General features: G+C 45.6%; 1 protein-coding gene across 1 annotated transcript in view; it reads left to right on the plus strand.

The window, feature by feature from the left end:
• Positions 1-17,258, plus strand: part of BCL2 (BCL2 apoptosis regulator) — a 162,980-nt gene extending 145,722 nt beyond the window's left edge. Inside the window, exon 2 of the mRNA XM_060244276.1 lies at positions 15,844-17,258. Coding sequence (XP_060100259.1) covers positions 15,844-15,978 — 135 coding nt within the window. The 3' untranslated portion in view covers positions 15,979-17,258. The remainder of the gene's footprint in view (positions 1-15,843) is intronic.
• The last annotated feature ends 8,514 nt before the right edge of the window (positions 17,259-25,772 follow it).

The following is a 25,772-nucleotide window of genomic DNA, read 5'->3' on the forward strand; positions in this document are numbered from 1 at the left end:
AATCCTCTAAGAGCTTACAAAAAAGAGCCTTGTAAGTGCTTGGAGGATTGGCTGCACCAGGCGCGTGTGGCCTAATATGCAAAGGAGCTCCTGCTAGAATTCCACCTGGGTAAAGGTAGTCCCCTGTGAAAGCACCAGCTGTTTCCGACTCTGGGGTGACGTCGCATCACAACGTTTTCACAACAGACTTTTTACGGGGTGGTTTGCCATTGCCTTCCCCAGTCATCTACACTTTACCCCCAGGAAGCTGGGTACTCATTTTACCGACCTCGGAAGGATGGAAGGTGGAGTCAACCTTGAGCCGGCTACCTTAACCCAGCTTCTGCCGGGATCGAACTCAGGTCGTGAGCAGAGCTTGGATTGCAGTACTGCAGCTTACCACTCTGCACCACGGGGCTCTTCTGGGTCGTGAAAGGAAAGGAAGGAAAGATCCCCTGTGCAAGCACCAGTCGTTTCCGACTCTGGGGTTGTGAAACACCTGGAAATTTGAGGGGTGTGTGTGGAGTCATTCTCAGCCAGATCTTACAGTTAATGGAAAGGCTGTGAGAATGAATGAGAGGGGAGAGGGTTATGCATGCCACCCTAAGATACTTGGAAGAATGGTGGTATTTATTTACTTATTTGATTTCTATCCTGCCCTCCTCGCCGAAGCAAGCTCAGGACATCTTATATAGCAATAAAACTATTACAGAAAAACCAATTTAACAAATATAAACAATAATATAATAATAACAGTAGCAGGTGTCATATCAACAATCTAAGAGATGGCAATATATTTAATGTTTAAGGATGGCGGAAACATATCTGTTTCATAATTTCAGCTATTTCATCCAGATGTTCCATTAAGATCAGGTCTGTGCATTCAGGTGGTTAGGTTACTTCGCTTTGTGGCAGTCTCCGATCTTAACAGTCGAAGGCTTGGTGGAAGAGCACGGTCTTACAGGCCCTGCAGAATTGAGAAAGGTCCCGCAGGGCCTTCACATCTTCAGAAACTCGTTCCTCCAATGTGGAGCCATGACAGAGAAGGCCCTGGCTCTAGTTGTTTTTAGCCTGGCCTCCTGGGGATCGAAAGAAGGTTTTGGAACCTTGACTGTAATACTCTTTGGGGAACCTGGGGAAAGGCGGTCCCAAAAGTATACAGGTCCCTGGCCATATAGGGCTTTCAAGGTAAGTACTAGCACCTTGAAACGAATCCAGTATGCAACAGGGAACCAGTGCAGTGCTTTCAGCATAAAAGTGGTATAAAAGTGGGAGGGAGGGATTAAGACGGATAAGAAAAAAGGTTTGGTTTTTTCCCCCAACAATTACCAGTTAAAGAGAGATGTTGTATTCAAATATGCTCACCCACAACATACATATGGAGCAGAGGTCCATCAGTGGCTATTAGCCACAGCGTATTGTTGGAACTGATGTAACAAACACGAATTTGAGCAGACTTTGGAGAATGGTGGAAGACAGGAGGGCCTGGCGTGACTTTGTCCATGGGGTCGCAAAGCGTCGGACTCGACTGTGTGACTGAACAGCAACAAATTGTTGGAGCTGTCTGTCTGGGACAAGTGATGCTCTGTATTCTTGGTGCTGGGGGGGGGGGGGCAACAGTGGGAGGGCTTCTAGTGCCCTGGCCCCACTGGTGGACCTCCTGATGGCACCTGGGGTTTTTTGGCCACTGTGTGACACAGAGTGTTGGACTGAATGGGCTATTGGCCTGATCCAACATGGCTTCTCTTATGTTCTTACTCAACATTTTTTTTCTCCTTGCGGTTGAAAATGTGCCCTAACCTGGATGGTCCATAATAGCTTGATCTCATCAGATCTAAGGCTGGGTTGGTCCTGGTCAACAATTGGATGGAAGACCACCAAGGAAGTTCAGGGTCGTTCCATGGAAGGAGACAATGGCAAACTATTTTTGTTGGCTTCTTCCTTTGAACACCCTACAGGACGGCCACAAGTTGGCTGAGACTTGAAGACTCTTTGTAACTACTGTTGTTGAATTATTTTATTGCCATTTTATTGATTGTGAGCCGCCCTGAGCCTGCCTCGATGGGGAGGGCGGGATATAAGTCTAATAAATCTAAATTTAAATCTTTATGCACGTGGTTAAAACTGTGCCCTCTGCCCAAATTCTGAATCCATTATAAAGATTGTATTATAAATTATACATTTTATATGCACATTTTATACGAGGCATGAGCCTCGTGGCCCAGAGTGGTAAAGCTTCAGTACTGCAGTTGGAGCCCTTTGATCACGACCTGAGTTTGATCCCAGCGGAAGCCTGTTCAGGTAGCCGGCTCCAGGTTGACTCAGCCTTCCACCCTTCTGAGGTTGGTAAAATGAGTACCCAGCTTGCTGGGGGGAAAGTGTAGATGACTGGGGAAGGCAATAGCAAACCACCCCGTAAAAAATCTGCCGTGAAACGCTCCAGAGTCGGAAACGACTGGTGCTTGCTACCTTTACCTTTTTTATATATTATGACGGGAGCATTCACATGACACTAAATAATGCATTTCACAAATGGATTTTTGCTGTTCTTACACAGTGAAAATCCAGTTACAAAATGCGTTATGTAGTGCAGCGTAAACACACCCTATGAGTATGAAGTTGGACAATGAAGAAAGCTGGCAGGAAGAAAGAAGATTCCTTTGAAATGTGGCATTGGAGGAAAGTTTTATGCGTACTGTGGACTGCCAAAAAGACAAACAAGTGGGTTCTAGATCAAAATGAGCCTGAACTCTCCCTAAATGTGATATGATCTTCTTTATGAATGCTTAATTAGATTCAAAGAATGAGTCTAATGTTTTGCATTTCGCGTCTATTATTAACACTGAATTAAGAGAGAGGTTTGGCAAGGTCTTTTGTTGCTGAACTATGCAGAGCAACAGAACAAGTAAAATGAGTACACTGAGGGGATCGTGTGTTGGTCGCATTATGAGGGCCTCACTTCACTGGAAAAGACAGTAATGCTAAGGAAAAGTCGAAGGAAGCAAGAAATGAGGAAGACCAAACGTTAGATGGATTGCCTCAGTTAAGGAGACCGCAAGGGCCCAGTTTGCAAAGGTTGTTAAAGATAGAATGTTTTGGGGGACATTAATTCATATGGTCACTAAGTCAGAAGTAAGTTGAGTGCTCATAACACACACGAGAACAACTAATACTGTGAGATATGAAAATGTAAAGATGTTAGCTGGAGACTGTTTCTGCCCCTGTGCTTACACACACTGTCACATATCTATTTCTGTCACATATCTACACCAGTTTGGTGTAGTGGTTAAGTGTGTGGACTCTTATCTGTGTCAAGCATGCGGGTTCAATGACGAGTCGAAGTTGATAAAAAGACTACGTTTATTGATAGACCGATGCTTTCTGTAGAACAAGTTCTTGAGAGTAATGCTAACAATACATTGATACAATACTTTTAAGGCTTACTTCAAAAGGATTCCAAGGGATGGGGGTGCGGGGTAGCACTCACACGTAAACTATCATAAATGTCTACGTTCCCGTAGTGTTATCAGGACTTCGTCCTTGCTTTCCCCAGATGTCTCATACTCCCTTACAGAAATGTATGGGAAGGTGCTGATTACTTAGTTTCAGTTCTCACTACTTCTAATTTTAAGCCATAAAGCAAGATGGGGGGGAAGGGAAAGAATAACAAAGCTAACAAAGTTGGATCCTCCATGACACTTCACAGACCAGGTTTAGGCAGGACCCTACAACAATCAATTATCAATGGAATTTCACCATGGTTGACAATCTGAGAGAACCGGGTTTGATTCCCCACTCCTCCGTTTGCAGCTGCTGGAATGGCCTTGGGTCAGCCATAGCTCTCATAGGAGTTGTCCTTGAAACGACAGCCTGCTGTAAGAGCTCTTTCAGCCCCACCTACCTCACAAGGTGTCTGTTGTGGGGTGGGAAGGTAAAGGAGATTGTGACCACTCTGAGACTCTGAGATTCAGAGTATAGCGTGGGATATAAATCCAATATCTTCTTCTTGCTGTGATTTCTTAATCAAGTTCCTCAGCTCAAGGGTAGTGGAATTAGAAACCAGACCAAGAGCGCAAATGAGAAAGCACTGTTGTAGGTTCCAGTTCCTGAAGGTGAGTGTGTAGGGTCCAAATGTTTAGGTAGCAAATAATCTGGAAGAGATAAATTCATGTGTTGCCATGGTAATGGCGGTCTAAGCAGGTACTAATAGTTTTGAGCCAGTCAGAAGTGCACTTGGGGAATGGAATCTGTCTTCAATTACAGACAGGGCTTTTTTTTTTTTAGAAAAAGCACAGCAGGAACTCATTTGCATATTAGGCCACACACCCCTGCTGCCGAGCCAACTGGAACTGTGTTCCTGTTCAAAAAAAGCCCTGGTTACAGGGCAAGCAATGGAGCTATAAAATAAAATGTTCTTTTTAGGTTTGTTTGGGGGATTCAGACGTATACCCTGATTGAACTACGGACAGAAAGGGGTCTTTCACGGTCCTGGGAGCAATCCCAAGTAAAAGTAGCTAAGGTGACAGTTTCTGTGTGAAGAGGTATGTGCTTGGGAAATAGTTTGTTCAGTGAAAAGGTGGATGCAGGGGTGGAATTCTAGCAGGAGCTCCTTTGCATATTAGGCCACACCCCCTGATGTCGCCAATCCTTCAAGAGCTTACAAGGCTCTTTTTTGGTAAGCTCTTGGAGGACTGGCTACATCAGGGGTGTGTGGCCTAATATGCAAAGGAGCTCCTGCTAGAATTCCACCCCTGGGTGGTTGTTGAACACAACTGGGGTTATTGTGACTACACTCAAAACAGAATGGAGGCTTTTGGCATATGGGCATGGATTCTGCCTTTGGGGAGCCCAGATGCAACAGGTTGTATTTGTGGCTAAAGGCACACTTCTTAAATAACAGGGGTCGTAGATCAGACATCTGATAGCTAGTCTTTTGCCTGGGAGATAACTGTTTTACTCCAACTAGCATGATCCAATTAAAGGAGTTACTGCTTCCTTCGCGTAACTTTCTGTCTGATTGTGATAATGGCCAGTGTGACCTTATTGTCTGATCCTGCCATGACACACAGAGAGAAGCTGCTGCTGGCACTGAGATGGGAGGAAGGAGGCCAATCAAAATGGAATAGTGTGCCATTCAAACCCATGTGTTTTATGCCGGGTTCTATTCTGGGCTCCCAATCCAGTAGGGAATGCACGTTTGGAAGCCTACTGCTATGGTTGCCAGGCCTCATTTGGGGCAGGAGCTCACAGCAGTGGAGCTCCAGAACCCCCATGGCCAAACTTGCTTAACGTAAGAGCCACACTGAATAAACGTCAGATGTTTGAGAGCCATAACACAGGGACATCAGATGTTTGAGAGGAGCAAGACATACCGGTACATGTATGAAAGAAGGCAGGCAGGCAAATATACGGGGGAAGGGAGAGGTAGAGGTGGAAAGAAAGCAACTCTAAATGCATTTTCCAAGCCAGCCAGTGGGGTGGTGGGAGCTTTGAGAGCCACAGAATATGTGTGAAAGAGCCACCGTCTGGCCACCCCTGACCTGGAGACTTTGGAGGTGGATCCAGGAGAGGGTGGAGTTTGGGGAAGGGATTCTACGCCTATCATACCACTCCACTATGCAAAATCTGTTCTTCATTTAACTATTTAAGCCCCACCTTTCCTTTTGGCTCAGGCCTGAAGACTTCCTCCTGAATATCACTTGACTAGTTTGATGTCTTCAGAGCTTGGGAGCTAAGCAGGGCCAGCTCCAGTTACTACTTGGTTGGGAGAGCCCCAAGAAAGTCTGGGATGGCTATGCAAAAGAAGAAGGCAATCGCAAATCACCTCTGCTCATCTCTTGCCTTGGAAACCCCATGGTCCTGGGGTCGCCATTAGTCATTTGCTACTTGGAGGCACGTGGTGATATTAATAACAATTCCTTTTAGCTCAGGTATAAAGCCTTCCTCCAATGTAAGGATTCTTCCTCCAAGTATGGTTGCCAGCTTCCTGGTGAGCCTTAGAGATCTTCTTTTACAACTGATCTTCAGCAGGCAGAGATCAGCTCCCCTAGAGAAAATGGCTGCTTTGGAGGGTGGACTCTATGGCATTGTACTACGCTGAGGCCCCTCCCTTCCCCAAATTCCACCCTCTCCTGGATCCACCTCCGAAGTCTCCAGGTATTTTCCAACAGACACCTGGCAACCCTACCTCCAACTTTATTGGCTCACCCTCCAACAGAGGAGTCCCCTAATTAGGAGAAAGTCTCTGTAAGCTGGAGGAGCTATCTGGATGATTGGTGTGCTGTGAATACTCAACTTGTGTGAGGAATACATGGTCCTTGTTGAGCCCCCGTCTGCTTTGCAGGGGTGGAATTCTAGCAGGAGCTCCTTTGCATATTAGGCCACACCCCCTGATGTAGCCAATCCTCCAAGAGCTTACAAGGCTCTTTTTTGTAAGCTCTTGAAGGATTGGCTACATCAGGGGTGTGTGGCCTAATATGCAAAGGAGCTCCTGCTAGAATTCCACCCCTGCTGCTTTAGAATGTTGGACTTCGTAGCCAGTTTTCAGTCCCATTTCTCAAATGGTTTTATGAATTAATTATGTTGTGGTCCTTCAACAACAACAGGCCCTGGCAGCTGTTAAGATAGAGGGCTATAAGGGTTTCATGTTCTCAAAGGTTTTTTGTATTGCTCAACAAAATGCAGGAAGGATTTCTCTCTCTTGGTCTCCAGTTTCACTTCTGAAAAACGCAAATAAGCACTTTAAGCAGCAGGTTTGGAAGCTGTACTTCTTTTGCGGTCCCCTTGCAGAATTGTGAAAACTTCTAATCTGCAGCGCTGCCGTCTTTGTTGTGTAGACGTGGTCTCTTTCTTCCTTTTTAGAAAAGTCATTCAGGCTCACATTGATTCCGCCAAAGTGGATTTGCATCCTCAGACAAGCGTGATTAACTGTGGATTTCATAATATAGTTGCAGCTGCTACGCTGGTGTCAGATGTATAATCTCGGTTTTTTTAGAGGTGGCTTTTCCAAGAATGGAAGCAAAAACAAAGCAGCCCCCGCAGGAGCTGTCTTTGGGATATTGCAAAACAATGCGTAAGTGAATTAAGTTGGAGACGCCAAGACTAATTGGCGGTAACATTTCCCAGGGGGACCTAGCGCAGGAACAATCAGATGAGCGCATGGGGCTTCGAACTGTCATATAATGACCCTCTCCCCCCCCCCCCCAATCTTAATCAAGGAACAGACTCTATTCAGCCTCTCCATTTTCCTTCCATTTTGCAGCCGCTGAATATCGTTGCCAAGGAGCAACGGCAGCAAGAGTTTACTCTCGTAAGCAGAGTCAGGATTTTTTTTTGTAGCAGGAACTCCTTTGCATATTAGGACACACACCCCCTGACATAGCCAGCCCTCCAGGAGCTTACAGGGCTCTTATTACTGGACCTACTGTAAGTTCTAGGAGGATTGGCTACATCAGGGGGTGTGGCCTAATAGGCAAAGGAGTTCCTGTTACAAAAAAAAAAAGCCCTTTCTCTCTTTTAGCCCTTACTCTGGGCTACTCTTCAGCCTGCTTTAACTAGGACTCAAAGCAGTGATGGAACAATGAAGAGGTAGCTGCAGGGGTGATTGGACTGATGATGATGATGATATTGGATTTATAATCTGCCCTCCACTCCAAATCTCAGAGTCTCAGAGCAGCTCACCATCTCCTTTATCTGCCTCCCCCACAACAGACAGACTGTGAAGTGGGTGGGGCTGAGAGGGCTGTCACAGCAGCTGCCTTTTCAGGGACAACCTCTGTGAGAGCTATGGCTGACCCAAGGCCATTCCAGCAGCTGCAAGTGGGGGAGTGGGGAATCAAACCCGGTTCTCCCAGATAAGAGTCCGCGCACTTAACCACTACACCAAACTGGCTCTTCTAATATTCTCTTCCGCTTGAAGCAATGGGGTTCCCTCTCCCACTCCTCCCATTCTGTTTGTGGTGGGGAGAGGGGCAGCCTTCTCCAGCCACCTCCGGGCAGTAGCCACAACTGAGCTCATAGCTTGCTTCCATTTGTCTTCATTAGGGAGCTTGAGTTTGCTAGAAGCCACTGTTCCACCACCAGCAGAATGGGCGGAGTGGGAGAGGGACCCCCGTTGCTTCAAGTGAAAGAGAATATTAGAAGAGCCAGAAAGGATCAGGAAAAAGAAAGAGGAGAGATTTACATAGACTCAACCCTTCTCCGCCGGGAATAACTCATGCTACATCAACCACACCTTTGCACACATGCGCATTCCAAATAAAATCCATTGTACCCAGGATTACATTCTCTCCACATTATTTTTGCTTGGATTCCCCAATCAGAGTCCCCACACCCACAAATGCTAATGCTGCTCACTGCTATTTATTTTAAAATATTATCAAGCACAGCCAGTTTCACCATTACCTGGAATATTTCTTGCTTCCTCCCTCCTTCAAAATCTGAAATCTTTCATTCCCCACCCAACCAAAAATGATTAACTTCTAAGCCATGTGTAAGGGGTGTGGTTTTGTGTGTTTCTGTAACACAAAAACCTTGAGCTGTTATTAGCATGCCAGTTCCATCAATATCCTAGCTTTATGTTGGATCAGTTGACCATAATTCAATGCTTGTATTCGGAATGTAGTCAGCGGGTTTTTTGTAGAAAAAGCTCAGCAGGAAAAATTTACATATTAGGTGCCAAGCCAGCTGGAACTTGCGTTCCTGTGCGTCCCTGCTCAAAAGAAGCCCTGCCTGTAGTTAAGTTGGGGACTGTGCCAGTTCACACTCCAGGCATTAAAAATCTTTTGTGTGCACAAGAAATTTTTACAACACAGAGAAAAAGATGGCTAGAACCTAATGAAAATCTAGCCTACACTATGATGTGTTGGTTTTAATTTTGCAAGGATTTCCTTTTTAATGGGTGAGTACTCGGACACAGGGTTGGGAACAAACAATTTTTTTTGCATTTCAGTTCGTGGTTCATCGCTGAACCACAAACTGAACCAAGACTAACCAGGAGGTTGGTTCACAAACTGAACTGGTTCGTATTGGTCCCTGACCCCTACTTTCTGCTCCCCATCACTTTACACGGGGAGCAGAAAGCAGGCGTTTCCCCACCAAAAAGTGACGAGGAACAGAAAGCAGCTCCTCTGCTCCCAGCCCCTCAGCTGTTTTTCATTAAGAGCAGAAAGCAAGGGTTTAAATAAAACCCCTGCTTTCTGCCCTTCGTGAACCGCCACTGTCTTAAAATTCATGAAAGTTCATGATGGCTCTTCAGTTTGTGAACGCCTCTTCACAAACCATGAACGGGGCACAATTCGTTACAAACTTTTGTTTGTGAGCAGGTTTGTGCCTGTCCCTACTCAGAACTGCAACTCTGCCTTTACCTGAAGCTTGAACTGGTACATCCCAAAGTGGGTTTTACCCAATTGATACTCTGATGATCGGCTCTTGGATGGCCGAGTGTGCAAATTTCCTTAGATCTAAGAATATTTTATAAGGAAGATAAATAGGTCCAAAAAGTAATGGAAAACAGAGACTGGAAATATCTTACTTGCTTTGATGTTTTGGCAATATCCATTAGAAAAGTAAAGACCTTATCGAACTGTCAGGTTATCGGTTCGAAATCTGATTTATAAAGCACACTCTGTTACAAGGGAAGATCTGTTATTCTGTAGTGCTGCAACAGTTTAGAACAAAGACCAATCTTTTTAAAATCCTTTGAAGATAAAACATCTGGCATATATACATGTGTGTGTGTCTGCTGGCCCACTAACCGTAATGGCTGGCTTCTACTGCTTAGAGGTTGCTGTGACATTCATTACATGATTAGATAAGCACGCATATTTCACACCTTCTTTGAAAGTGGTTCACATTTTGGTAATTGAGGTGTGACTGTATCTGTCCTTTGTATGCGTCAGGATGAAAAGACACTAATGCAAAGACACCACTGTAGCACTGGGCGGACCTGTCTTTATTTGCATGCAGGCCGAGGTTGATATTTGCATTAAATGCATACACCCCCACATAAACATTTTTTTTAAAAAAGCCAGGGTGACATCTTAGTGAGGTTTCAGTTTACAAACCAGCTTTTTTCCCAACACGGAGGATTTATGTAGCAACTGCAGTTTTATACAGTAATTGAAAGAAAAATGCATAAATCCATAACCATGCGCTCGCGATAGCACGACCAAGAACAGTAGTCTGTTGTTATAAGACTCCCCGTTGGTTCAGGAGGCAGACGAGAAAGAGGAGATTCGTTTTGCGTCTCACGCAGAGGGTACCGAATCATAAGTCATGTCGAGCTGGCTCAGTCTGATTCACGCCAGCGTGAGGGGGAGAGCTGAGTCCCTCGGCCTCACCTGAGTTTCTTCAAAAGCTGAAAGTTGGCATGATTTACTTGCAAGTCACAGAGAGGGCAACAAGCAAGAGCCCTGAGGGCAAGTTACGCTCCGCCAAACCTTGGAATCTTTGCCTTGAGTTCATTCAGCATCGGGTAACTGAAGAGGATATCCTGTTGGACCAGTTATAACGAGGGAAATAAAATCACTTCCTCGCCAGCTGCTTGATTAAGGCTGAAGGGGGGGAAAGGAAGTTTGACTTCCTCTTGGTGCTCGCTCTGTCCACCACCCACACATTCACTCGCTCATAAATGCAGAGAGCAGCAATAAGGTAACAGTCCTGTCTGCCTCTACTCCGAGGTGGGGGGAGAGATGGATAAATTAACCTATTCTGGAACCAGTGTTCCCTCTAAGCTGAGTTAGCATGAGCTAGCTCACAGCTTTTTAGCCTCCAGCTTACACCTTTTTGTCTTTGCTCAGGAAGGATGACCCTGGGGCACAATAATTTATGCAGTACCTCCCAACTTTAATGCCAGTAGCTCACAAAGTAGAATTTTTGCTCATAAGACTCTGCAGCTTAGAGGGAACATGGCCTGGAACTGGAACTAATGGGAAATGTTGGGCCTTTGCAGCTGAGAAGCTGAATGGTTGGTTCATGGCAGCTACTGGTACAAATCATCATCATCATTATTGCTTTATTACAGTACGTAACCAGCACAAAACAGCCCAGACATATCAAAAACCAATATCAAAATATAACCACAATAGTATGAAATTTAGATACCAGTGTAAAAATGGGACAAAAATGAAGCATTTACAAATAATAAGAATAAAGTATCTTACAATCCATCTCACACCTTTACATACCATTTACAGATTCTGTAGGCTGCTGCTAAATTCACTGCCACAGGAGGTAGCGGTGGCTACAAGCATAGACAACTTCAAGAGGGGATTGGATAAGCATATGGAGCAGAGGTCCATCAGTGGCTATTAGCCACAGTGAATTGTTGGAACTCTCTGTCTGGGGCAGTGATTCTTTGTATTCTTGGTGCTTTGGGGGGGGGGTGCACAGTGGGAGGGCTTTTAGTGTCCTGGCCCCACTGGTGGACCTCCAGATGGCACTTGGGTTTTTTGGCCACTTTGTGACACAGAGTGTTGGACTGAATGGGCCATTGGTCTGATCCAGCATGGCTTTTCTTATGTTCTTAAATATTTGGCACCCGCCAACACAGCCTCTGGATTAGAATCTGAAAGAAGCACATTGCTTATGACAGTATTCAAGAAACCTGAAAAATCTTCCCTGTATAGGTTGTATGAATCTAGCTTATATTTGATTGTAATACCTACAACTAAGCAGGATGTGTGTGATTGTATCCACTTCTCTGGTATCGCACAGGCAGACACGCTCAGCCATCGGTGTCTTTCTGTAGCGGCCCACTACCCTCTCTGTACTGGTACAAATCAAAAGATCATGTGAAGCTCTGTTGTCCACTAACCCCACAGCTGCCTACTCCAGCTGTGACCGTTCCCCAAGGCCGTGTGTTTCCTGGCCGTCCCAGCAGAGATCTTTTCAGACCATGCGGATTCTAAGAACTGAACTGTGTGCAAACAATATGCAAAACCTTAACCTGTTTGCGATAAACACAATTGCATTAAAATCAGTGGTTAGGTCAAGTTAGAGGGGATCTTTTCCAGGAGTATTGTCTCTGTAGGCTGGCCATATCGTAAAATCAGTCTCCCTATTGTAAAATATGCTTGGAAGGTTCTTGCCATATAAACTCTTTGATGCTCAAATGTGCGCACGCATGCACACACCCCCTATATATCTAAAAGGAAATCAGGCCTCATTTTGGACTGGGGCTCACAGGAGCAGAACTCCAGAACTTCTAAATTGTATTGTGCTTTCTTTCTCTCCCCCCCCCCCCAAAAAAAATACTTGTTTCTGAGCTCCATTGTTCAAACCCCCTGGGAGAATTTTGCTGAACTCTTAAGATTTGACAAGCGTTCTAATATTTTTCTCCACAAAAAATGGGGAAACAACCGAAACATATAAAGCAGACAGATGGAAATCTTCCTCTTGCCACTGTGGCCACATAGGAGCAAGTAATTTAAAAAGTCTGATGGGACTGGGTTTTATGATGACAGTTATAATTCAAGAAGCATTTTCAGGTAGATGCTGAGCCGATATAATTTAGTCCACCTTCTGTTGATGTCAGGGGGTGTGTGGCATATGCAAATGAGCTGTGGCACCTCTTTTTTCTGTGAAATAACTCCTGGTTACAGTCATCCATATAAGTGCAGGAAAACCAGAAATCTTTTGAGAAACGTATCCCTGCATCTTTTAATCAATACCCCTTGATCAAACTGATGTCCTTGTCTGAAGTATGAAAGTCTTATAGCTGTAGCATAAACTAGGGTTGCTAGGTCCAATTCAAGAAATATCTGGGAACTTTGGGGGCGGAGCCAGGAGCAAGGGTGTGACAAGCATAATTGAACTCCAAAGGGAGTTCTGGCCATCACATTTAAAGGGACCGCACACCTTTTAATAATGAAGGATAGGGGCACCTTCTTTTGAGGCTCATAGAATTGGACCCCCTGTTCCAATCTTTTTGAAACTTGGAGGGTGTTTTGAGAAGAGCCACTGAATATTATGTTGCAAATTTGATGCCTCTACCTCACAAAACAGCCCCCCTGAGCCCAGATACCCACAGATCAATTCTCCATTATGGGAATTGGTCTCCATAGGGAATAATGGAGTGCCCATTAGGCATTTCCCTCCCCCCCCCCGCTTTCTGATGACCCTGAAGGCCTCCAAACTGGGGGATTCCCTGCCCCCACCTGGGGATTGGCAACCACCACCACCCTCCCATTCTCAACCCTGCCATGTTTGCGGGGGATTTACTATGGAGTTCATTTGATATTATATGTTGGGGAAAGCTCTAGCCTCCCCTCCCCCTTTAATGTATAACATAGGCGTGGGGGTTTGCTTAAATCACGTTTCAAGCATACACAAACAGCAATAGGCCGTTCAAACAAGCTTCAAAAGTAAGTCTACATTGGGATGTCGGCGAAAGCAGCGAAGAGGAAAGGATCGTAAAATAGTCATTTAGAATACAGTGTGCAGTGCAGAAACCATCGTGTTCCTCTCGTCACATTCTTTGCAAGAACGCGGATTTCACGCTAAGCATTTCCATCTGAAGTTTCTCGGGCCACGCTGCAACTCTGAGCTATGAATGCTGTCTTTAGGCACGACCAGACTTGATGGCGTCCCTGTGTTTGACCCAGGGACGCGCTGCAATTTTAGAGTTTAGGAGGGATGATTTAAAAATGCCTCAAGGCCCCGATCTTGATCAAGCCTGCAGGACTGCAAGCAGGGTTTCCAGGTCCAACTCAAGAAATATCTGGGGATAATTTAAAAAATATGATGGGAGTAAGGTTTGATGATGACAGTTCTAATTCAAGAAGCCTTTAAGGTAGAAGAAGATATTGGATTTATATCCCGCCCTCTACTCTGAAGAGTAGACCTTCTCTTTGGTAGACCTTCCATTGATATCAGGGGTGTGTGGCAGAGACAAATGAGTTGTGCTGAGCTCTAGGATCTCTTTTTCTACGGAATGGCCACTGCTGCAGACCAACCTAAGCAGCCCCTTGTACACCTGTACTGTCAAGTCCTCCCGTTCTTCCCCAGCTCTGCTCTCTATCTCACCACCTTGGGAAGAGTGGTGGGTGATGAGCAGCTTTGGCTTTTTGCATAATAGCACCTGACTTTGGGACGCTCTCTCAATGGAGGCTTGCCTGGCATCTGCTCTGCTTCTAGGCACTAGGCCGAAACGTTCCTTTCTGCCCAAACTTTCCATCTTTTTAAGCAGTTTATATGGTCTGCTTCTAGCCTCTTTCATAAAGTTCACTTTAAGGTGCTGAATGTTGTTGTTTTTATGCTGTTTTGATTGATGCCGTTTTATGGCCCTGTCTTGTTCTTGTGTTTACTATGGGCCATTCTGACGTCGTCGTTTTCATTTCATGATATAATCCCATGAAATTAATACTGGGAAATGGCCTAATGCAGGGGTGTCGAGCTCATTTGTTAAGAGGGCCAGATCTGACATAAATGAGACCCTGTTGAGCCAGGCCAGGTGTGTCATAAAATGTAGAAGAAGAAGATGAAGATATTGGATTTATATCCCGCCCTCCACTCTGAAGAGTCTCAGAGCGGCTCACAATCTCCTTTACCTTCCTCCCCCACAACAGACACCCTGTGAGGTAGATGAAGATATTGGATTTATATCCCGCCCTCCACTCTGAAGAGTCTCAGAGCGGCTCACAATCTCCTTTACCTTCCTCCCCCACAACAGACACCCTGTGAGGTAGATGAAGATATTGGATTTATATCCCGCCCTCCACTCTGAAGAGTCTCAGAGCGGCTCACAATCTCCTTTACCTTCCTCCCCCACAACAGACACCCTGTGAGGTAGATGAAGATATTGGATTTATATCCCGCCCTCCACTCTGAAGAGTCTCAGAGCGGCTCACAATCTCCTTTACCTTCCTCCCCCACAACAGACACCCTGTGAGGTAGATGAAGATATTGGATTTATATCCCGCCCTCCACTCCGAAGAGTCTCAGAGCGGCTCACAGTCTCCTCTACCTTCCTCCCCCACAACAGACACCCTGTGAGGTGGGTGGGGCTGGAGAGGGCTCTCACAGCAGCTGCCCTTTCAAGGACAACCTCTGCCAGAGCTATGGCTGACCCAAGGCCATGCTAGCAGGTGCAAGTGGAGGAGTGGGGAATCAAACCCGGTTCTCCCAGATAAGAGTCCGCACACTTCACCACTACACCAAACTGGCTCTCCCAGGTAGCGGAGATATAAACTTTATAAAGGACATAAATACAATTTTTTAAAAAAAAAACCTAAAATAAAACATGCTTAAAGTATTAGTACTCTTGCAATATTCTGGTCAGCATGCTTCCCCCCCCCCTTCTTCCCCAAGGGAGGAGCCTCAGCCAATGAAGAGAATAAAGGCTTTGCTCTGCAGCTCCTGCGCAATTGAGCAAGCCTGGCAAAGCAAGCTGTGGTGCAGAAGGAAGCAAGAGAGAGAGAGAGAGAGCGAAGGAATCAGACTTGCTTGCTGGCCTGATAGGAGCCCTCTGCGGGCATGATACGTCCCATGGGCTACATGTTCGACACCCCTGCCCTAATCAGTATCACAGTCAGGGTTTTTTTTAATTAAAAAAAAAAAGTCAAGAGGCCAGTGTTGTTGTCATGCTACCTCCTACTGTCTCTCTTGAGCACCATTTCCTAAAAAAGAATCACCAGACCCAGGTGAATTTGTATGTAGCCGCATTGGACTTAAAAACACACGCAGCGAAGCCCAACATTGGTGGGGAAAGGAAAGCCAGGCCGGTTTTTGTTCTCGTTTGTAGCTAGTGTGAGGACGTCCATTGTGAGGTTCCGAGGATGTTGAGCTTGGTTTGTTAATGCTTGAAGCGTGCTCCGCTATATTATTTTAATCTCTTCTCTCCCCCACCTGTTTTTCTTTTACCAGGATGCTTTTGTGGAGCTCTACAGCAACAACATGAGGCCTTTGTTTGATTTCTCGTGGCTGCCTCTGAAGACGATCCTGAGTCTGGCCGTCCTTGGTGCGTGTATCACCCTTGGTGCTTATTTGGGGCACAAGTGACTACAACCGACTGGTGGCAAACTGCGGAAAAAGCTATCTGTCCCCTTTGAACTGAAACAAAAGGGGAGGGGAAAGTAAAATAATATGAGGTATTTTTTTTCCTTGTAGCATAATGCTATTATTTTATGAGCCAAACAGCTTTCTGAGTATTAAATCAGCTATTACTGCCAAAGGGAATATTCATTTATTTTTACATGTCAGCAGAAGAATTATTTATTAAAGATATTTTACATTTAACCCGCTATTTTTCCTGAAGCTCTGTACGCTGTACACAATGACATCATCACCACACGGTTGCAGTGAAGTTCAAAGAGACCCAAAGATGTTCTAGCAAAGTGTAACTGGAAAGACTGTTTTGTGCTAGCAGAAGGAAAAACGGACACAGAGACATAACCATGTTCCCCTTAGGAAAGGCAATTAATGGGTTGCTATGCATGTGGAAGAATAATGCCGTTGATCATTCAATATGGTACCTATCTAGAATGAGACGTAAACACAAGATTAAGGCCAGTGGCCCATGAAGCTCTACAGTTTATCCCCAAAAAACAGACACATGGTCTTTGGAAGTCTTCCTTCACAGGACAACACCCAGGAACATTGTTGTGTACTACTTGTGAAGCATCGTGTTCCATAACAACTTGTGCCATTAGAAACCTCAACAGCCTATCACTGGAAGGGGACCATTATTTCCCCCCATGCGCAGTGATTGTAAGATCCTGAACATGAAAGGTTTCGGAATTTCAGTGTACTCATGATCGGTAACTTACAACCATCAGGAAACCGTAACCATAAGTGCCTGCGTCTCCTCAGCAGAATTGGCATCTTCTGGAAATCTTGGTTCACATCACCTCTGGAGTAGGAGTTTGTTCCCAACTGATCCTGTTTTACTTACTGAATTATTTGGGAGGGGATCTTGGAAAATCGCTTTGGTTGCTCAGTGATGTCACAAAAGTCAAAACATGCAGAGGACGCAAGTTTCCTTCATCAGAATGGACATCAAAAGTACGGTCCTCCCCCCCCCCCCCATACAGAGCTTTATTTCCTCTTGGGCTTCCCCATAAAGTATTACATTCTGTTAATTTTGTAAGACCGACTTTGAAAGCAAAGAAGCTAAAGAACCACCCAACACCTCCTTCTGGACAGACTCAAAGACATCAATTTCTTCACATGTTTGTTGTCACTGGTATGGAAACCTAAGAAGGGTGGTGGGGGGTGTTCATATTTAAAATTGCTTTAAATAAAACAAATGCAGAGTAATTAACTGACACTTTTATACAGACCGTACAACTGAAAGTGTTTTTTTTTGGGGGGGGGCGTTTTTTGATTCTAAACCTGTATGTTGAAGTAGGTTGCCTAAGGTTTTAGAGAACTCTCCAATCACTAAAGGCAGGGCTTTTTTTGTAGCAGGAACTCATTAGGCCACACGCCCCTGATGTAGTCGATTCTCCAAGAGCTTACAGTAGGCCCCTGTACTAAGAGCCCTGTAAGCTCTTGAGGGATTGACTACATCAGGGGTGTGTGGCCTAATATGCAAAGGAGTTCCTGCTACAAAAAAAAAACCCCTTACTGAAAGGTCCTCAGAAGTGATTGGGGGCATGAATTTTGGGGGTTAACTGAGGGTGAACTCATCACACCAGTTTCGCACTAGACCTTAACTCCTGGTTTAGTCTTGTCCCCAAAGTGACATTCTATGCTAGAATCAGAGAAACCAACTCTGTGACTGTTATTTTAATATAGAATGTCAGCTTGGGTACAGGGCTAAACCAGGATAAAAGGGAGGGATGATTCGGCCAGTAATTTATACCGAGATTTCCATCGCTTGAGATAAAGGGTACCTAGTTCTTTGAGAAAGGCAGCTTTAAGGAGGAGTCCATCCAGCACTGTGGTTCTGTATTAGCTAGAAGTAACAGTTCAATGAAAATCAATAGAAAAAACAAATAGGCAGAATCACAACCAAAAGTTCTCTACACCTTCGGGCTTTGGCAGTGTTTGGCCTCTATATGCTGCTTTTCATACTATATTGTATTCTGCACCAGAAAGTCTCCCAGTCTTCATGAGGGACTTTGTAGGGGCATGGAAGGAACTGTAGCAAGAAGATACCAAAAGTTTTAGTTCCGTGCAGAAGAGAACTGTGACTTGATTTATTTGTACACCAGCTTGTGAACTTAGAGGATCAGTACGAGTCAGTATTTTGGCATTGTTTACAGCAGGTGCTTAGTAAACTTTTGGAAGGAATTTTAAGTTCCCAAAAGGGCAGAATATAAAGTTGATGCGATAGACATGATTGAATTCTAGGAACTTCCATATGTTAGAAAAATATACTCTTTTTTTCATTTTCCTGTTTATAAAAGTGTAATGTAATGAATTAACGTGGATCTAGCAGTAAGCATCTGGCACATTCACAGCAGACGTGTGCTTAAGATGAAGTAGCAAAAGCAAAAAGTGTAGAACTGGATGAATCGTATGGTTGCCAACTATTACAATTGATCTCCAGACAACCAAGATCATTTCCCCTTTGGGAAAATGGCTGTTTTGGAGGTTGGACTCCCATTGAAGTTCCTCCCCTCAGAGAGCCAGTTTGGTGTAGTGGTTAAGTGCGGACTCTCATCTGGGAGAACCGGGTTTGATTCCCCACTCCTCCACTTGCAGCTGCTGGAATGGCCTTGGGTCAGCCATAGTTCTCACAGAGCTCTCCTTGAAAGGGCATCTTCTGTGAGAGCTCTCTCAGCCCCACCCATCTCACAGGGTGTCTGTTGTTGGGAAGGAAGGTAAAGGAGATTGTGAGCTGCTCTGAGATTCGGAGTGGAGGGTGGGGTATGAATCCAATATTTTATTCTCCTCACCTACCCCTGCCCTTGTCAGGCTCCACCCCCCAGAATCTCCAGGTATTTCTCAACCCAGAGTTGGCAACTCTATGGATCAAAGTGAATTTTCTTAACTTGTGGCATTATAAGTAAGCAAGAAGAGCTGTAGTTCCATGGGAATGTACAATTTTCATTGTGAAGGCTGTAGTTTTTCTCGTCTTCAAAGCTGCTTTAAAAAAATATGGGCGTGGCCCACCGGGATGATACTCTTGCGCTGCGTCCATTCTTTTCAATGGAGCTTGCACAGGAGACCTTCCCAATGGCTTGTGCTCAAGGTGGTTTATGCATCTCCACATTTCCTGTAGCTGCTTCGTAGCTACGGCACACGCGCCGACTGTTTCAAGAGCAACAGTGAAGTAAGCTCATGTGTGAAATACACACGTGTAAGATAGTTGTTAGAACTTGTGTGTCTAGAAACCAGGCAATATCTGTGTGGTTAAGCTGCCAGTTGTTAAAAAAATTGCTGTTCATATATGGTAAAACGTGGCATTTATAAAGAGCAACGCCAAGAAAATCTAGGCGTGTCAGAGGGTGCAATCATGCAAGGAATTTGGTGCAGCTGTATCCCAGCTTTGAAAAAGCCAGTGTTCTTTGATGCATCCCCAGGCATTCACACAGTCCCCACCTGCTGCCGGGAGAGGCAGAGGCTATACACGTGCAAGAGGAGCATTCAGACTTCTCGTGCACATGTGGGGTGCATGCATTGCGCATCCCGGCCACTCAGACATCTGGGAAACGCGCCTTACATACGCTTTAGAGATTTGCTACCAGGAAGTTCCCGGAAGCTATTTAATCCGGTCCCAGCCTGTCCTAAGACAAGGTACGTATGGGCGACTCGGGGGTGTGTGATCGCACACATTAAATCCGGATTGGAGGCGTGGCTAGGTCAGGCCAAATCTCTTGTGTCATAGCACCCAGAGTCCCACCAGAATTTAAGCACGCCTTACTTTTACCAAACTAGCCCCAGTGGAGATATAGATAGAATACATTATGCAAGGAAACAGCCACTTCCATGTGAGCTCAGTTAAACAAGATGAGAAACATAAAGCATACCTATGCATTGCACCTATGCATTGCTCCAGTGGTGCGCCTATACATTCCAGTCATCAGTGAAGTTCCAGTACTCAATAATTTGCACAGGTGTTCCATGACGACAGCATGCAGTGGTCACTTAACAGAGTTAGTTCACACATACTTATCCGTCACTTAGTGTCACATCACCTGCAGTATAATTCTAAGCAGAGTTACACCGCTTTCAGGACCCAGTGGACTTAGGACCTTGCAACTCTCCTTATGACGGCACTGTTGGTTAATCAGCACTTAACAACTCCTGCACCCGTCAACTTATTAGGCTTAAGCCAGTAATCCCCAACATGGCGTCCGCAGAGCTGGCGCCAGGATTTCTGGCACCCTCGGCCCCTGTGCTTGGCGCTGAGTGCCTCTGAGCACACCCGCTCTTCTGATGCCCCCACTCAGCCTTCCCGGGTCTGTGCTATCACAGCCCTGGGAAGGCAGCAGCAGCAGGGAAGGTGGGGCACGTGCAGAGAGGAGGGGGTGCTTGCTGGCCACCCCTGAGGCCAGGTAGTTCCCTAGGCAGCTGCCCCGGGCATCCATGGCCGCCCTGGTGCGTATCAACAGAATTCTCAATGTCCATTTCTTCCATTATTTCCATAAAGCAAACAGGCAGTCCCAGGTTTCCTCCGCCTTAGTGGAGTAGGAAGCGCTTCAGAAGAATCCAGGAGGCGTCAGCTTTGTGTCTCCAGGCAGCGCCCATTCAGAGACAGCTGCCTCTGTTGCTGGAGGATGTTTGTCTTGCATCTTCTCAGTGTTCCGTGGTTGACTGTAGGCCCCATAGTAGCCATTTTGTGACAGCACTCACTTTCTGTTCCCAACACTTCCAGTGCACCCAGAGGCTCAACAAGATTTGGAACCCTCTGGCGTAAACACGCAAACTCTGCACCAGATCGTCTGTCACTCAAATGTGTGAAATCTGTCCCCCCGAAAAGTATTCTTTGCATCAATACCAGACAATGCAAATTTTCTGTCTGCGAATTAATTTGTGATTATTCATCCATATGCACAATACAGCGCCGTCATAGTCACACACGTCGTAAACTGGCCCATTCAGCTTCTTGAATGAGGCTACTCTGGAAGGCCTTCAAGGGCAGGAGAGAGGGGAAAGGGACGAGAGAGCAGCCATTACTGTGTCAGGGGCTATGCCCGGTCAGAGATGCTGAGGCAGGGCATGGGGCTGTAGGAGAGGTGAATTGTTAAAATTGGAGCTGTAAAGACAAACTTCCTTCCCTGTTTCCACATTTTCACTGTGGTAATATCAGTAATATTGTTAGACAGACATAGAATCTATTGCAATGCTCCTGTGAAGGGATCTCAGTGTTAGTACTGGGCAATGAAAAGACCACTGAATAGAATAATATTTCCAAATTTGATTAAAAGTATATTCAGTTCAGTTCTCACGTGTTTATATCAATTAGTAAAGCATTCATACAACACATAGACAAAGTTCATTAATAAATTTCAGACACAAAAACTAATTTCCCAATGATTGGTTCTCCAACGATTCCTAATGATTCGACTGCAAAAGCTATGAACCGTATATCTGCGAATGAAGCTATTGAAATCGGGTTCCGTTTTACAGCCTGAAACTGAGGAAGGTTTGAAACACCTTGGAATGTCTGGAATGGGTGTCTTTTGTGAAGGCAGAATAGATAGATATTATATGCTTCATTCCCCTATTGAAAAAGTGTGGAAGCACTGCGGATTCATATGACTGGATTTGAATTTATTGGGAGGTTAAAAGGAAATACACTGGCTGAGGATTGTACTGGTGGGAAATTTGTTTTTGTGTCTGAAATTTGTTAACGAACTTTGTCCGTGTATTGAACAAACACTTTACTAATTGGTATAAGAATTTGAGAACTGAATTGAATATAATTCAGGGGTGTCAAACTCATTTCTTATGAGGGCTGGATCTGATATAAATGAGATGAGACCTTGTCAGGCCGGGCCATGTGTGTCTTGAAATGTAATGCCAGGTAGTGAAGATACAAACTTTATAAAGGACACAGACAAAGACAAATTGTGTGTGTTTGTGTAAGTTGCAAACCTACTTTTGACTTATTAACATTCATTACAGAAATCTCATGGCCAATGCTTTGAGCCTAAGACCCATGGGAAAATAAGAAATGGCTGAGCATGGCAAACTTTTGTACATAAGTTTTAGACATACAGACTGACCTTTATTGGCTAGCTTTTGCCTTTTGTGCATAAATTGCCAATGGAGAAAATAGAGACTTGCTCTGTAGCTCTTGTGTGATTGAGCCAGCCTGGCAAAAGCAAGCTGTGATGCAGAAGGAAGCAAGAGAAAGAGCAGGAAGCAAGACGACAGTGAGGTGCTCGAGGGCCTGAGAGGAGCCCTCCAGGAGCTTGATCCGGCCCTTGGGCCACACATTTGACACCCCTGGAATATATCTTTAATAAGATTTGGAAATATTATTCTCTTCAGTGGTCTTTTGGTTGCCCTGCTCTTGCAAGGCAAGCAGAACACCTGCATCGAGCCTGGATTGATCCAGCATCAGGCTGAATTGTTTCTAACAGTAAATAAAATAAGCAGCTGAGCTTTAAGGCACTGCTTTTGATTCACTGGCGGGGGAAAAAACCCACAATACTATGCATAGTACATGGAATGGAATTATGCTGTCTCCCCCACCTCCGGCCACTTCTGGTATCGGTTTTGACAAAATCCAAAATCCAGGGATATAAGGGGACGTAGGAAAATCCAGGAAAAAACTGCAAAGCCAAATGTGCAGACTTCCTTAATAGACACTTAACGACATTTTGATCAAGGGGATTCGCCCAGCTGTCAAGAAAGACCTCTTGCATCTGACGCACCTTGAAATACATCAACACTTTTTTTGGTCCCCTTTTATTTTTTGCATACACCCTTCTTATGTACCATCGTCTTGGAGCAGAGGCTCATAAAACTGAGCCCTTGGGCAAGAGAGAGCCCCGTTGCCGGGTTAAGCCCTGGTTTCACAATCCACGCTTAATTTTTCCAGTAGCCATGAAACTCTGTGTTATAAACAGTGGCTTATGGATCTCAAATCCTTGCTGTAACAAATTATTTTTAAACTAAAAGGTTTACATTGTCAAAAAAAAAAGAAAAGAAAAGATGATGTTATAAAGAAATGACTATTTTAAAGCCTGTGCTGCTATACATCTGTGATTATCCTGAACAAAGTTTTATTTTGTTGTACATCCAAAATGCAAGAGTTAAGCTGCTTTAGATGTAATTGGAAGTAGTCCTGTTTGCAGTTGTCTTGGCAGACGTTGCCACTGGATGTCTCTTTGTGTCTGGCCGCCGGGCTTCTCCGTATCTCAGTTAACCATAGGCCAGAGAGACCCAAGCAGCTCTTCAGCAGTCTGTATCTTAACCAGATGATCCCAGGTATTTCTCTCTCCCCCTTTGCTGCGGAATTGTATAGTATTGTGGCTGCACTTGCTATAAAGATAATAGCTGATATTCATGATATACATATTTAGAGAGGATGAATGTATATAAAAGCTTGAACCTGTTCTTCCATTCAGCTGACAGGTCAGCAGACTTTCTTGTTCTTTTTATCTGATACATTGCTATAGGAAAAAAAAATTGTAAAGCATAGACCTAATAATCATTTATACAGCACTTTTAATGTTCAGTGTGCTTCGCCATTTTGGCTGCATTTCCCCCACCCCTCACAACAACTTTATGGAATAGACTATTATTATAACCCCTTTTATAGCTGGGAAAGTGAGACTCCGAAGGTTATGGAAGAGCTAAGCACTGAATATAATTCCGGAAGGATAGCTGTGGTACTGGGTAGTCAGGGGTTATTTTTGTAGCAGGAACGCCTTTGCATATGAGGCCGCACACCCCTGATGTAGCCAAACATCCTGGAGCTTACAGTAGGCCCTGTTCTAAGAGCCCTGTAAGCTCTTGGAGGATTGGCTACATCAGGGGTGTGTGGCCTCATATGCAAAGGAGCTCCTGCTACAGAAAAAACCCTGCATGTCCTGAAAACCACTTTCCTGGAAGTAAGCCCCAACAAAAAGGCCTCAGTAGAATTCTGAGTAAACCCACCAAGGAGGGGACTTGGTCTGTTGAAAAGTATTGTTTGCATTGTTGTGTGGATTTTGTCTGTTTCAGCCAAACAGAAGTCCAATGACACCTTAAAGACAAGAAACAAACTGTATACTTTGGGGGGTTTGCTGGGTTGTTATGGCTACAACAATAAAATACTTTGCCTTGCCCTAAAGAAAAACAAAATTCATGCTGGCATGAGGTGTCATGAGTGCGTATTCAAGACGTTGGATGCACAAAGGCGGGCTATAAATAAATACATAAATAAATACCAACATAACAGCTTTCCTTTACGATCAACGGCCTTTTCGGCCATGTATATATTTGCTTTGATTCAGAATCAAATAAATAGCCATCGGACTTCTTTTAGGCGTTGAATATAGACATTCCAAGGCCAGCTCTTTAAACCAACCTGAGTCCAGTTTTGCAGAATTTGTTGTGTGAGAAAATAACCGCTCGGGGCTGCTGGTTCTCCAGTGCCAGAATCTGAAAGGGCGATGCGGAGGAGAGCGGCTTTCAGTAGTGAACCTTGTGTGTGTGTGATGTCTCGTCAAGTTGCCTTTGACTTATGGTAATCCTGTGAAGAATAAAGATCCAGGTGGACAGCCATGTTGGTCTGAAGCAATAGAACAAAGTGGGAGTCCAGTGGCACCTTGAAAACCAACCAAGTTTAATTCTGGGTAGAAGCTTTCATGTCTACCTGAACAAGTGTGCAGGCACAAAAGAGCATATACCCACAATCAGGCCATGAATTCAGCAGGAGCTCACAGAAGCACAGCTCCTGAACCTTTCTGAGGGTTCCCCCTCCTCCCCCCCCCCTACCTTGTCCATTGAATAGAAGGTGCAGCTGCATAACAATCCCTGGATTAGGAGAGTGGGCAGCCAGCCAGCCACCAGGGGCTTTGCCACACCCCCAGCAGCCCTCATTCACCCCTAGAGAAGCCCGCACCACCCTTTCTCCACTTCTTATGTGATTTTGGGCAGTGGGTGGCTTGCTAGCCTTTGGACTGGGGGGGGGGCAGCGGCCAAGGAGAGCCCCAGGCGAGTGAGACCTGCTTGGGCTGGCTGATTCTAGACCCATAGCCAGAAAATCTTCGGTGGGGGGGCCCACAGAATAAAATTTCGGACAGAAGGGGCCCCCCTCCCTCTGGCACCCCCTGCCCCCCTCCATGGCACCTCCCTCCCACCTCGTGAAGCGCCAGCTCCTCCTGGGGCTCTTTCCAGGCCCTCCCCCTGTGCCAATCATGGGGAAAGCCGTGCTCCTCTGCCAGCCTTCCAGCGCTCTCCGGAGCTCTAGCGCTGGGGCCACGGCAAAAGGAAGCCCTGCAAGAGCGCCCACCACCTCCTCCCTACTTCCCTCCCATGCAATCCGGAAAGGGAAGTAGGGAGTAAGCAGCGGAGGCAGCGGGCGCTTTTGTTGGGCCTGCTGGTGCTTCCTTTTGCCGCAGCCCCAGCACTAGAGCTCCGGAGAGCGCTGGAAGGCCAGCAGAGGAGCGCCAGCCTCTTGGTGCAGCTTTCCCCGTGATCAGCGTGGGGGGGGCCTGGAAAGAGCCCCAGGAGGAGCCAACGCTTCACGGGGAGGGAGGGAGGGAGGGAGGGGAGGCGCCGCACGGAGGGGAGCGGGGGCCGCAAGTGCGGCAGGAAGTTCAGGGGCTGCCAGAAAGGGCCACACTAGTCAAAGGGGGGTTCAATGAAGGGGCCGTGTCCCCCCCCCCGGTGGCTACGGGCCTGGCTGGATCTCTAGCCAGCTCAAGCAGGCCTCGCTCGCCCAGGGCTCTCCTTTCTTGCGTCAG

The sequence above is a fragment of the Heteronotia binoei genome, chromosome 7 (assembly GCF_032191835.1).
Source record: "Heteronotia binoei isolate CCM8104 ecotype False Entrance Well chromosome 7, APGP_CSIRO_Hbin_v1, whole genome shotgun sequence".
NCBI lineage: Eukaryota > Metazoa > Chordata > Lepidosauria > Squamata > Gekkonidae > Heteronotia > Heteronotia binoei.